General features: G+C 45.1%; 1 protein-coding gene across 18 annotated transcripts in view; it reads right to left on the bottom strand.

The window, feature by feature from the left end:
• The window catches only part of GAS7 (growth arrest specific 7), a 236842-nt gene that overhangs the window by 11365 nt on the left and 211099 nt on the right, over positions 1-14378 (bottom strand). For all 18 annotated transcript variants that reach the window (XM_017658638.3, XM_073234788.1, XM_037026752.2 and 15 more), the window contains 2 exons: positions 11459-11587; positions 10460-10583 (listed from right to left, as the gene is read on the bottom strand). In XM_017658638.3, the coding sequence (XP_017514127.1) occupies positions 10460-10583; positions 11459-11587 (253 nt within the window). The remainder of the gene's footprint in view (positions 1-10459; positions 10584-11458; positions 11588-14378) is intronic.

The raw sequence follows: 14378 nt of genomic DNA, 5'->3' as shown, positions 1-14378 counted from the left end.
CAATGGGGACAGGATATGAGCTAGTCAGTTCATAGGAAAAAAGTCACATGATTTATAAGTCTATTTTTAAAATGTTCAACTTCACTCAATGAGAAATGTAAATTCAATTAACAAAATAGTGTTCTTCAGCAATAAAATGTAGTATTAAAAGTTAAAAAGTTAGAGCGGGAGCCAAGATGGCGGCGTGAGTAGAGCAGTGGAAATCTCCTCCCAAAAACACATAGAGCTATGAAAATATAACAAAGAAAAATCTTCCTAAAATAGAGACCACAGGACACAGGACAACATCCAGACCACATCCACACCTGCAAGAACCCAGCGCCTTGTGAAGGGGGTAAGATACAAGCCCCAGCCCGGCGGGACCCGAGCGCCCCTCCCCCCGGCTCCCGGCGGGTGGAGAGAAACCGGAGCAGTTTTTTTTTTGGCGAGCGCTTTTTGGAAGCCTTAGAGGGACGGGCCCCCGTTGCTGGGGAGGCAGGGTGGCGGGACCGGTGAGGAGGTGCCTGGGAACGGCGCCGGAGGACAAAGAATATCCCGCGTTTCTCCCTGCGAGACCTGGGGGCGGGTGCCTGAGACCGGTGCCTGAGGACGGAGGAGGTCGCGCGTTTTTCCCCTTTTTTTTTTTTTCTCTTTTTGGCAAGCGCTTTTTGGAAGCCTTGAAGGGACGGGGACCCCAGTGCTAGGGAGGCACGGTGGCGGGACTGGTGAGCGGGTGGCTGGGACCGGCGCCTGAGGACAAAGAATATCCCCCGTTTTTCCCTGCGGGACCGGTGGGCGGGTGCCTGAGACCGGCACTTGAGGACAGAGGAAATCGCGCGTTTTTCCCCTTTTTTTTTTTTTTCTCTTTTCTGCGAGTGCTTTTTGGAAGCCTAAAAGGGACAGGGACCCCGGTGCTAGGGAGGCAGGGCGGTGGGACTGGTGAGCGGGTGCCTGGGACCGGCACCTGAGGACAAAGAATATCACGCATTTTTCCCTGTGGGACCGGTGGGTGGGTGCCTGAGACCAGCACCTGAGGACGGAAGAAATCGCGCGTTTTTCCCCTTTTTTTTCTCTCTTTTTGCCAAGTGCTTTTTGGAAGCCTTGAAGGGACAGGGACCCCGGTGCTAGGGAGGCAGGGCGGCGGGACTGGTGAGCGGGTGCGTGGGACCAGTGCCTGAGGACCAAGAATATTGAGCGTTCCTTCCCTGCGGGACCGGTGGGTGGGTGCTTTTTGGAAGCCTTGAAAGGACAGGGACCCTGGTGCTAGGGAGACAGGGCAGCAGGACCAGTGCGCGGGTGCCTGGGACCGGCACCTGAGGAAAAAAAAAAAAAAAAAATCGCGTGTTTTTTCTTTTTTTTTTCCTTTCTGTTCCCTCTCTCATTGTTGCTGTTGTTGTTTTGGTTTGGAGAGTGCTTTTTGGAAATCTTAAAGGGGCAGGACAGGTCACTTAGACCAGAAGCAGGGAATCTGGGGATCTCTGGGCACTCTAACCCCCTGGGCAGCAGGGAGCACAGAGGCCCCTTACGGAGATAAATAGTCTCCTGGCTGCTCCCCCTCCAACGGGGCTCCACCATTTTGGAGGAACAGCCCCAGCCAGGCCAAGCCCACAGCAACAGTGGAGATAAACCCCAAAGCAACTGGGCAGGAAGCAGAAGCCCTGTCTGCGCACAGCTGCCCAGCACAAGCCACTAGAGGTCGCTATTCTCCCAGGAAAAGGCTACAAACCAACAAGAAGGGAAGCTCTTCCAGCGGTCACTTGTACCAGCTCTGCAGACTATCTCTATCACCATGAAAAGGCAAAACTACAGGCAGACAAAGATCACAGAGACAACACCTGAGAAGGAGACAGACCTAACTAGTCCTCCTGAAAAAGAATTCAAAATAAAAATCATGAACATGCTGACAGAGATGCAGAAAAAAATGCAAGAGCAATGGGATGAGATGCAGAGAAAAATGCAAGAGCAGTGGGATGAGATGCAGAGAAAAATGCAAGAGCAGTGGGATGAAGTCCGGAAGGAGATCACAGATGTCAGGAAAGAGATCACAGAAGTGAAACAATCCCTGGAAGGATTTATAAGCAGAATGGATAAGATGCAAGAGGCCATTGAAGGAATAGAAGCCAGAGAACAGGAACGTATAGAAGCTGACATAGAGAGAGATAAAAGGATCTCCAGGAATGAAACAACACTAAGAGAAATATGTGACCAATACAAAAGGAAAAACATTCGTATTATAGGGATACCAGAAGAGGAAGAAAGAGGAAAAGGGATAGAAAGTGTCTTTGAAGAAATAATTGCTGAAAACTTCCCCAAACTGGGGGAGGAAATAATCGAACAGACCATGGAATTATACAGAACCCCCAACAGAAAGGATCCAAGGAGGACAACACCAAGACACATAATAATTAAAATGGCAAGGATCAAGGACAAGGAAAGAGTTTTAAAGGCAGCTAGAGAGAAAAAGGTCACCTATAAAGGAAAACCAATCAGGCTAACATCAGACTTCTCAACAGAAACCCTACAGGCCAGAAGAGAATGGCATGATATACTTAATGCAATGAAACAGAAGGGCCTTGAACCAAGGATACTGTATCCAGCACGACTATCATTTAAATATGATGGTGGGATCAAACAATTCCCAGACAAGCAAAAGCTGAGGGAATTTGCTTCCCACAAACCACCTCTACAGGGCATCCTACAGGGACTGCTCTAGATGGGAGCACCCCTAAAAAGAGCACAGAACAAAACACACAACATATGAAGAATGGAGGAGGAGGAATAAGAAGGGAGAGAAGAAAAGACTCTCCAGACAGTGTATATAACAGCTCAATAAGCGAGCTAAGTTAGGCAGTAAGATACTAAAGAAGCTAACCTTGAAACTTTGGTAACCACGAATCTAAAGCCTGCAATGGCAATAAGTACATATCTTTCAATAGTCACCCTAAATGTAAATGGACTTAATGCACCAATCAAAAGACATAGAGTAATAGAATGGATAAAAAAGCAAGACCCATCTATATGCTGCTTACAAGAAACTCACCTTAAACCCAAAGATAAGCATAGACTAAAAGTCAAGGGATGGAAAAACATATTTCAGGCAAACAACAGTGAGAAGAAAGCAGGGGTTGCAGTACTAATATCAGACAAAATAGACTTCAAAACAAAGAAAGTAACAAGAGATAAAGAAGGCCACTACATAATGATAAAGGGCTTAGTCCAACAAGAGGATATAACCATTCTAAATATATATGCACCCAATACAGGAGCACCAGCATTTGTGAAGCAAATACTAACAGAACTAAAGAGGGAAATAGACTGCAATGCATTCATTTTAGGAGACTTCAACACACCACTCACCCCAAAGGATAGATCCACCAGGCAGAAAATAAGTAAAGACACACAGGCACTGAACAACACACTAGAACAGATGGACCTAATAGACATCTATAGAACTTTACATCCAAAAGCAACAGGATATACATTCTTCTCAAGTGCACATGGAACATTCTCCAGAATAGACCACATACTAGCTCACAAAAAGAGCCTCAGTAAATTCCACAATATTGAAATTCTACCAACCAATTTTTCAGACCACAAAGGTATGAAAGTAGAAATAAATTCTACAAAGAAAACAAAAAGGCTCACAAACACATGGAGGCTTAACAACATGCTACTAAATAATCAATGGATCAAGGAACAAATCAAAATAGAGATCAAGGAATATATAGAAACAAATGACAACAACAACACTAAGCCCCAACTTCTGTGGGATGCAGCGAAAGCAGTCTTAAGAGGAAAGTATATAGCAATCCAGGCACACTTGAAGAAGGAAGAACAATCCCAAATGAATAGTCTAACATCACAATTATTAAAACTGGAAAAAGAAGAACAAATGAGGCCTAAAGTCAGCAGAAGGAGGGACATAATAAAGATCAGAGAAGAAATAAACAAAATTGAGAAGAATAAAACAATAGCAAAAATCAACGAAACCAAGAGCTGGTTCTTTGAGAAAATAAACAAAATAGATAAGCCTCTAGCCCAACTTATTAAGAGAAAAAGAGAGTCAACACAAATCAACATAATCAGAAATGAGAATGGAAAAATCACGACAGACTCCACAGAAATACAAAGAATTATTAAAGACTACTATGAAAACCTATATGCCAACAAGCTGGAAAACCTAGAAGAAATGGACAACTTCCTAGAAAAATACAACCTCCCAAGACTGACCAAGGAAGAAACACAAAAGTTAAACAAACCAATTACAAGCAAAGAAATTGAAACAGTAATCAAAAAACTACCCAAGAACAAAACCCCGGGGCCGGACGGATTTACCTCGGAATTTTATCAGACACACAGAGAAGACATAATACCCATTCTCCTTAAAGTGTTCCACAAAATAGAAGAAGAGGGAATACTCCCAAACTCATTCTATGAAGCCAACATCACCCTAATACCAAAACCAGGCAAAGACCCCACCAAAAAAGAAAATTACAGACCAATATCCCTGATGAACGTAGATGCAAAAATACTCAATAAAATATTAGCAAACAGAATTCAACAGTATATCAAAAGGATCATACACCATGACCAAGTGGGGTTCATCCCAGGGATGCAAGGATGGTACAACATTCGAAAATCCATCAACATCATCCACCACATCAACAAAAAGAAAGACAAAAACCACATGATCATCTCCATAGATGCTGAAAAAGCATTTGACAAAATTCAACATCCATTCATGATAAAAACTCTCAGCAAAATGGGAATAGAGGGCAAGTACCTCAACATAATAAAGGCCATATATGATAAACCCACAGCCAGCATTATACTGAACAGCGAGAAGCTGAAAGCATTTCCACTGAGATCGGGAACCAGACAGGGATGCCCACTCTCCCCACTGTTATTTAACATAGTACTGGAGGTCCTAGCCACGGCAATCAGACAAAACAAAGAAATACAAGGGATCCAGATTGGTAAAGAAGAAGTTAAACTGTCACTATTTGCAGATGATATGATACTGTACATAAAAAACCCTAAAGACTCCACTCCAAAACTACTAGAACTGATATCGGAATACAGCAAAGTTGCAGGATACAAAATCAACACACAGAAATCTGTAGCTTTCCTATACACTAACAACGAATCAATAGAAAGAGAAATCAGGAAAACAATTCCATTCACCATTGCATCAAAAAGAATAAAATACCTAGGAATAAACCTAACCAAGGAAGTGAAAGACTTATACTCTGAAAACTACAAGTCACTCTTAAGAGAAATTAAAGGGGACACTAATAAATGGAAACTCATCCCATGCTCATGGCTAGGAAGAATTAATATCGTCAAAATGGCCATCCTGCCGAAAGCAATATACAAATTTGATGCAATCCCTCTCAAATTACCAGCAACATTCTTCAATGAATTGGAACAAATAATTCAAAAATTCATATGGAAACACCAAAGACCCCGAATAGCCAAAGCAATCCTGAAAAAGAAGAATAAAGTAGGGGGGATCTCACTCCCCAACTTCAAGCTCTACTACAAAGCCATAGTAATCAAGACAATTTGGTACTGGCACAAGAACAGAGCCACAGACCAGTGGAACAGATTAGAGACCCCAGAAATTAACCCAAACATATATGGTCAATTAATATTTGATAAAGGAGCCATGGACATACAATGGCAAAATGACAGTCTCTTCAACAGATGGTGCTGGCAAAACTGGACAGCTACATGTAGGAGAATGAAACTGGACCATTGTCTAACCCCATATACAAAGGTAAACTCAAAATGGATCAAAGACCTGAATGTAAGTCACGAAACCATTAAACTCTTGGAAAAAAACATAGGCAAAAACCTCTTAGACATAAACATGAGTGATCTCTTCTTGAACATATCTCCCCGGGCAAGGAAAACAACAGCAAAAATGAGCAAGTGGGACTACATTAAGCTGAAAAGCTTCTGTACAGCGAAAGACACCATCAATAGAACAAAAAGGAACCCTACAGTATGGGAGAATATATTTGAAAATGACAGATCTGATAAAGGCTTGACGTCCAGAATATATAAAGAGCTCACACGCCTCAACAAACAAAAAACAAATAACCCAATTAAAAAATGGGCAGAGGAACTGAACAGACAGTTCTCCAAAAAAGAAATACAGATGGCCAAGAGACACATGAAAAGATGCTCCACATCGCTAATTATCAGAGAAATGCAAATTAAAACTACAATGAGGTATCACCTCACACCAGTAAGGATAGCTGCCATCCAAAAGACAAACAACAACAAATGTTGGCGAGGCTGTGGAGAAAGGGGAACCCTCCTACACTGCTGGTGGGAATGTAAATTAGTTCAACCATTGTGGAAAGCAGTATGGAGGTGCATCAAAATGCTCAAAACAGACCTACCATTTGACCCAGGAATTCCACTCCTAGGAATTTACCCTAAGAACGCAGCAATCAAGTTTGAGAAAGACAGATGCACCCCTATGTTTATCGCAGCACTATTTACAATAGCCAAGAATTGGAAGCAACCTAAATGTCCATCTGTAGATGAATGGATAAAGAAGATGTGGTACATATACACAATGGAATACTACTCAGCCATAAGAAGTGGAAAAATCCAACCATTTGCAGCAACATGGATGGAGCTGGAGAGTATTATGCTCAGTGAAATAAGCCAAGCGGAGAAAGAGAAATACCAAATGATTTCACTCATCTGAGGAGTATAGGAACAAAGGAAAAACTGAAGGAACAAAACAGCAGCAGAATTACAGAACCCAAAAATGGACTAACAGGTACCAAAGGGAAAGGAACTGGGGAGGATGGGTGGGCAGGGAGGGATAAGGGGGGGGAAGAAGAAGGGGGGTATTAAGATTAGCATGCATGGGGGGGAGGGAGAAAGGGGAGGGTGGGCTGCACAACACAGAGAGGACAAGTAGTGACTCTACAACATTTTGCTAAGCTGATGGACAGTAACCGTAATGTGGTTGTTAGGGGGGACCTGATATAGGGGAGAGCATAGTAAACATAGTATTCTTCAGGTAAGTGTAGATTAAAAATTTAAAAAAAAAAAAAAAGAAAGAAAGAAAGAAAAGGGGGATTACTCCTTAACATTATAAAACTATTGGTAAATCAAAGATCAACGCATGCTTTAAATATCCTTAATGTTGATCACTTAAAGGGTGTCAGATGATCAGCTATGGAGGTACTCTTTTCTGATAATATTCCTTTCTCTTAATTAAAAAAAAAAAAAAAAAAGCAGTTACTGTGTGCTGACCTCCAATGAGTTCTGCACAGTGGTATAGAGGGCATGTCAAAGTGTGGGCAAAGGGTCTGTTTGTTTCTACGCAGAAGATCAAGGCCTAGCTTGGATACCCAGAAAATGAACTAAGATACGATATGAGGAGGAGCTTCCGGCATCAGCACACTCTGGAGGACTCGTGCCGGGGGATGATCATCAAAAAGCCTCCACAGGGATCCGGACGATGCTGCGGTTGTGGCTGCATCCAGCCCACCGTCTCCTGGACTTGCCATAAGAAGGAGGAGGGAGATGTCTAGGCTGGCATGTGCATACAGTGAGACAACGAATTTCACTGGATCTGTACTGTTGGAACTCAACCAGGAGTTGGGAGGGGTGCAAGTTGTAGCACCCCAAAATCTCATGACTATAGACTATCTATGGTTAAAAGAACATATGGGATGTGAACAGATCCCAGAAATGGGCTGCTTTAATTTGTCTGATGGTTCAAGTACAGTTGGAAAATATCCATCATATCATAGATAAATTTTCACAAATGCCTAGGGTGCCTAAATGGTTTTCTTGGCTTCACTGGAGATGGCTGGTAATTATAGATTTGCTTTGTTTATGTCACCGTATTCCTATTATGTTAATATGTGTGTGCAAATTAGTTAGTAGTTTAAAACCTATACATACTTAAGGTACTATACAAGAAGATATGTCAAAGAAATAATCAATCCTCCCAAGTTTCCTTCATATGCTACATCTATAGCTTTTCTTCTTCCTTCCTAATTACAAACTTTAAATAGAATTCGTGCCTCATATCGAATTTACCGAGTATCATAATTCCTCCAGGTGGTAAAGATACCTCGAGACAAGTGCTGGGCATAGAAGCCACAGGGCATAAATCTGCAAAGAAGTAAAAAGCTAACCTTTGCAAACAATATGGCTTCTCTCTCACTTACCAACTTTACATTTCCCTGTATGGCCCCGGAAGATGACTGGTTAGCCAGAGACGGGTAAGATTCCTCAAGGGAGGAACAACCTAAGACAGGCACAGTCGCAGGGGGGCCATCAGGTGAGAATTTGGGGATCAACAGAGGTGAGGCTCAGAACCTCACCCCCCCTGCTTTGAGAGAAATCTTCTGCATCCGTGGATGTCTTGCTGCCCTTGTCTAGCCTGGATTAATACTTAGTCCATAGGCACACACCTGATCATCTGATCATCTACATTTGCCTTCTTACAGCACTAAACTATGTTTTCTACCTTTATCTTGCATCTACCTACCACTTCAGCATTTTATTAAAAATAAAAATAATAATAATAATAGGAGAAATGTGGGATGAACATATAAATCAAGTACAAAAATCAAATGAATATTCATATTTGACCTGATGGTTTATAGGTCATATTGCATGATCAAAACCGAAAGTTTCTGTGATGACTGCCCTTGTACTGTTCACCATGTAAGAATTTATTCACTCTGTAAGAATTCGTTCACCATGTAAGAACTTGTTCGTTATGCTTCAGAAGATTGGAGACTGACGAGAATTAGGCTTGAGATGGATTAATGATTGTACATTGAGCATTGACCCCCCTATACTGAATTTTATTGTTGTTAACAACCATTTGATCAATAAATATGAGAGATGCCCTCTCAAAAAAAAAAAAAAAAAAAAAAAAAAAAAAAAAAAGTTAAAAAGTTAATAAGTAAAATAGTATTCTTTACTAGATGGCTACGATGTCAAAATGTGATAACACAATGCTGACAAGAATTTAGGAAGTAGGCGTCCAGAGATGTTTTTTGTGGGTACACCTCTCTGGAAACAATCTGGAACTATTCCCTCAAAATAAATACAAACTTTTGACCCACAAATTCCACATCTATATTCTCTCTGTATGCAGATTTAGTCTCACAAACATGCAAACACATTTACAATAACAGCATCACAGGCTTGGCAAACACCGCAATGATCTGAAAGTCCTACAAAAATCAACTAAGGGAATGATGAAATGATTTGGATACAATCATACACAAGGAGACTATTCAATCCTCAAAAATGAATTAATATACCATGAATTCATTTGAACAGGCAAATAAATGTACAGGCGATGGAACACAGAGATCGCTAAGATTCATCAATTAAACATAAGTTCAAAACAGAGTATAATATGAGCTAGTAAGAATAAATTTAAATGTAAGCATTAAAAACATTTTTAAAAATTAAAACACTAGGAAGTGTCAATGGTTGATTATATCTGGTGCATAAGATTTTATATTCTTACGTGCTATTAAAATATTTTGCCAGGCAGCAATACTGTTTGGCAATATAATTTTATTTCTTAATAATTTAATGAACCAAACTAATTTAAATATGCTTCTCCCCCTCCTGGGTCTCCCTTCCCAAACCCATGATGCATGTCTTCTATTTCTGGATCCAGTAACTGTGCAGTATAAGATCTTCACATCAAATGTTGTATTACATTATTTTATTATTGACTTATTTTTATACCACCATGTTTCAGAATGTTTTAGGCTGCTTGATTCTATTATGAATTAATTGTACCAGACTTACCGGAAGTTGAGGCAAAAAGGACCTAGAGACCATCTGATCCAAACCCTAACCCTACAGCACACATTTCAATCCCAGAAAGCAAAACGCACTGTCTGTGCATGCACTGAAACTTTGGCTTTTAAAAGAAGTATTTAGTACGTTTTTTACGGCTTGTAAGCGGTCCTTCTCCCCGTTCTTTATGCACTGGCTAGTTTTTACCACTAGGTGGAAACAGAAACCAACTCTCCGGGGAGTCCCAGAGAGCATCTGAAACCCGGTTATTTCATTCAACACGTGGACCTGTGTTCCAGGGCAGTGGGAACCCGTCACCACAGGTGAGCCTTCCGTATCACTCCCTGGGGAGGTGGAACAGCATGGGCGGGTGGGGGGGTTGGCATTTCTCAGGTGGGCTCCACACAGGGATACGACCCCTGAGTTCTGAGTGGGTGGACGCGTTTGTCCAGGTCCTGGTCAGAGATCCAGGGCTTAGGCAAGAGAAGAGCCCTCTGTGGACAAAGTGAGGAGCCCGGTCCCCCACCACGGGCTGCAAAGAGCCTGGCCCGCTGCCGGTGCACGGCCCCGCCTGCCAGCCTCGGCCCTGGGCCTGCCATCCCCCAGCCCTCCCCTTTCTGCACCCAGGGGAGGATGGTGGGAGGCGGGTGGAGGGTGGCTCCTCGCTTACCAGCCTGCGTGGACTTCCTCCGGGCCTTCTTGATGTCCTCCTCCGTCTTGTTGCTCAGCTTGATCTCCAACTGCTGGGTCTTCATCTCCAGGTCTCTCTGCCGCTCCGTGAGGGCTTTCCGGGCCTGGGGTCCAGCAACACCAGAGAGCTGTTCCCAAGGCTCAGAGCCAGGAGCGCCCCATGGGTCCCATGGCCCAGCCTCCCCTTTGCTTGTATGAGTCCTTTCTTTTCTCTGTTCCTGTGGATGACACCATCTAGCAGAGGCCAAGCTGCTAGATGAGCCTCACCCAGCCGCTGGTGGCCATGCAGATGCTTTATCTCATCTCTGACTCGTTCAACTGCAGTCCTGACTTGGCCTAGCAGGAAGCCTCTCAGACCACAAACACATTCTAGGGACCCAGGCTAAAATCACAGCCTCTCTGGTCACCTCCCAGCAGTGCTCAGAGGGTGGCAGTGCCAGCCACCCCATTCTGGGGCAGGAGGGGTCCTTCAGTGGTGGCAGCTGGCAGGGTCTAGGGTGCCTGCAGCATAACCTGCCCCCTTTTACTGCATGTCTGTCCAGAGCCCTGGAGTCAGCCCCCTGGGAGAGCCCTCTTCCCTCCAGGACTGGAAGTCAGCAGCTCCCACGGCCCACAGAGGTCAGACCTCTGGGAGGGGAGGGATTCAGTCAGGAGGGAATCTGCCAAGTGAGGCCCAGACAAAAGGGCCACGTGTGGACTGGTAGCACCTCTAGGTTCAGCATCTCACAGAAGAGCAGGGGCACCTTGTCTCACTGCCCAGTGGAGCCCCACTCTCCCTCTTGGCAGGTGCAGCCTCTGCTGCTCCCACTGGCCCTCTGGACCATGGTCTCAGCACCAAGGGGAAGCAGCTCCTACCTGCCCTTTGGCTCGAGGCTTGCACTGTCCCCCCCACTCTGGACCCACCATGCAGGGACAAGGATCTCTGCCTGACACGCAGAGCCCCTGCTGGTTCCAGTCGGCCCCCTCCAGGGCCCCGCACCTTCTCCACTGCAGCATAGCGGCTGGCCAGCTGCTTGCGGAGGTCAGCGATGTGGTGGTCACACTTTTTCATGTCTTTCTTGAAATTCTCACGGAAGTTCATCAGGGGCTTCTCCACCTCACTGTGAAGCTGTGAAGGAGAGTGAAGGGGACACGCTCAGGCCCCCGGGCCCCCAGCTGCAAGTGGAGGAGGGAGGGGGCAGCGACGGGGTCTGGGGCAGTGGCCTGGCCCGCCCAACAGGAAGGTTAAAGGCCAGTGGCTCATCAGGTTTCTGTTTAGGAAGTCCCCTTAGTGGGCTAGGCCCCAGTGCTCACACCAACAGGTGGACAGGTTAGCATCTGGGGCTCTCCCAGTCCCTTCTTGGCTGCCTTCTCCCCCCTCTGAGCTCCCACAGCTTCTTGTGGGGCTCTGCTCAGGTGTCTGTCTCTCTTCCTTTCCAAACTGGGAGATTTCTGGGTACAGAAATCAAGCCATCATCTCGCACAGTGACTGCTGCACAGGTGCCATTTAATTAGGTGAGCTCAGGACAGTTCTATTTACTGAACAACTGCTCTATGCCAGGTGCTGAGGTGGGACACATCTGGACTGGACATGGTCCAAAGCTTGAACCCCTGGTGGGAACTACCTGAGGTTCCGGGGGGAACGCACAGGCGCCCATTCCTGAGCTTGGCCCAGGGAAAGTTTCGCCCCCTTGCTGGTCTGCATGGAGACAGGCACACTTACCTCCCACGAGAGGGAAGCGACCAAACCCCGAGGGCCAGGGAACGTACTGTATGCTCTGAAAGGTGCTGGGTCACAGCAGGTTTTCAAGCTTTTTCCTCATTATTCTTTCCCTCATTCACTTTCTACTCCCTTTTGAAGGAGAACTTCTACTTTTTTTTTTTTTTAGCATGACCATGAGATACATTTGTTAAGAAAACTGATCAAACAGATCATGTAAACCTGCTGTGGTCAAAGTAAGGTAACAGACTAGAGACCAGATGACAGGTGCGCGGGGTCCTGCTCCCACCCTGACTCAGCCTCCCAGGGTCCCTCTGCCTCCAGGAAGTTCCAGAAGTGCCTCCAGGAAGCACAGCTCACGTCCCTGGCTAGCAGATGACCTCCCAACTCTGTCATTTCTGCCCTTTTCCTTCCCACCAGACTCTTGCTACGTGACGTTTTCCTTTGGAGAGCTCGAGGACTTAGGTGTCCCTAGTTCTGAATGGCCGATTACACGTGACTGGGAGTTCCAAGACAGCAGACGCCCCACTGGCTTGGCCACAGCTTTGTCCACAGCGTCCAGCCAGAGCTGGCGTGGGGCAAGCACCCCTTCCCCAATGGGAAGAGTAACAGAACCCTCAGTGCCCAATGCCTGGTGACAAGGCACAGACTTGCTGGATGACCTTCAAAGACCAGTCACCTCCCAGATGCCCGTCTACCACTGGTATTAGTTGTAAATGACTCCTATTACTTTTCGAGCCCCTAGAAGGCTCCTTGTCTGGGCAAACACCGCCATCTGGTGGCAGCCTTGAGATGCTACAAACTCGCAAGCCGCGGAGAACACGTAAACCCCTCTCCGCACAACCTAGGTGTTTGCTAAGGAGAATGGGCTGCGGCATCATTTTGCTACTGCGGGAACTTGCTTCTGAGTGGGGCCCAGGAGGTCTAACAGCCTGTTGACTCATTTACTCCGGGGTCTCTTTCTGAGGGCCTAGAAAGCAAGGTGATCTCCAGACTTTAAGGTTCCCGGGAGCAGCTGTGCTTGGAGGGGCTTTGCAACATTCGGAATTCCTGGGCCTCAGCTCCAGGTCTGTGGTCTGAGGAAGGGCCCACACACCTGCCAAGATACCAGTGTTTCCCTAAATTGCAAATGATGTTCCAGAAACACAAGGCTATCTATCAGCTGTCCGAGGTCAGTCAATCCCAGAGATGAAGACCCATGGATTCTCCTTCTATAAGTACTTTAAAAAGACTAATTTTTTTCTTTAAGAAATTGGCTGGGTTTTTTTTAAACACTCATTCTTAACCCGTACACATCTTCATTTAACAGGAGGCAGAAGGCCTTCCTGGAAGTTAGTCCTTGCAGACCCTTGAGCCAATCTGGCTTAGACAGGCCAGGCGATGGGGGCCATTCAATCTGCCTTTTCAAACTCCGGTGCTCCTGGCCTCTGCTGCTGCATCTCACACATCAGCAGGGAATAAGGGAAATCTCCAGTTGGAAGGGATTTCACAGACTGTCTGGTTAGGGTTTTTCAAAGGGTAGGTTGCCAAGACTTGTGAAATTAATTGAGTGGGTCAGGACCAGCTTTTTGGTGAGAATAAACCAGACATGCATGGAAAATATCCAAGCGCATTTTAGGTGGGAGGACAAGTCCTATTCTGTGAAACATTTGTTCTGGCTATCTATGTGCCTATCTGTATGTGGATATCTGTGTGTTTGGCATGGCCCTGTAAAACATACTACTGTGGGTCAGTCAAGTATGTTGCAAGTTGCTGATCTGGTCCAAACTCTTTGTAAGCCCAGAGATGCTAAGTGACTTGCCCAAGGTCACACAGCTTGTTAGTGATAACACTAACATAAAACTCATGTCTCCTGACTCCCACTGTCCCCCTAAAATCTTCTCACTGAATGCGTCACTTCTATGGCATGATTAGATTTTCTCCCATCAGAAGAAATTTTTCTATTTTCCCTTCCTCGGCTGGAGCCAGGTATAACTTCCTTTGTACAGAGCAATCTTATTTCTTAGGCAGCCTGTGGATATTAACAATGGCTTGAGCTAGTAGACTAGCAAAGCCTGAAAGACTGCCATAACAAAATTGCATTTCTTAAAGAGCTCTTACGCCCGACACAGAACATTCAGAGAGGAATTTCAGTGGGCCTTTTGAAGCAGACAGTAAAGTGGGTTTTGTGCATATGAAGCCATTATTATCCATGGCAGAT

The sequence above is a fragment of the Manis javanica genome, chromosome 4 (assembly GCF_040802235.1).
Source record: "Manis javanica isolate MJ-LG chromosome 4, MJ_LKY, whole genome shotgun sequence".
NCBI lineage: Eukaryota > Metazoa > Chordata > Mammalia > Pholidota > Manidae > Manis > Manis javanica.
This window is presented reverse-complemented; position numbering and strand designations above follow the sequence as displayed.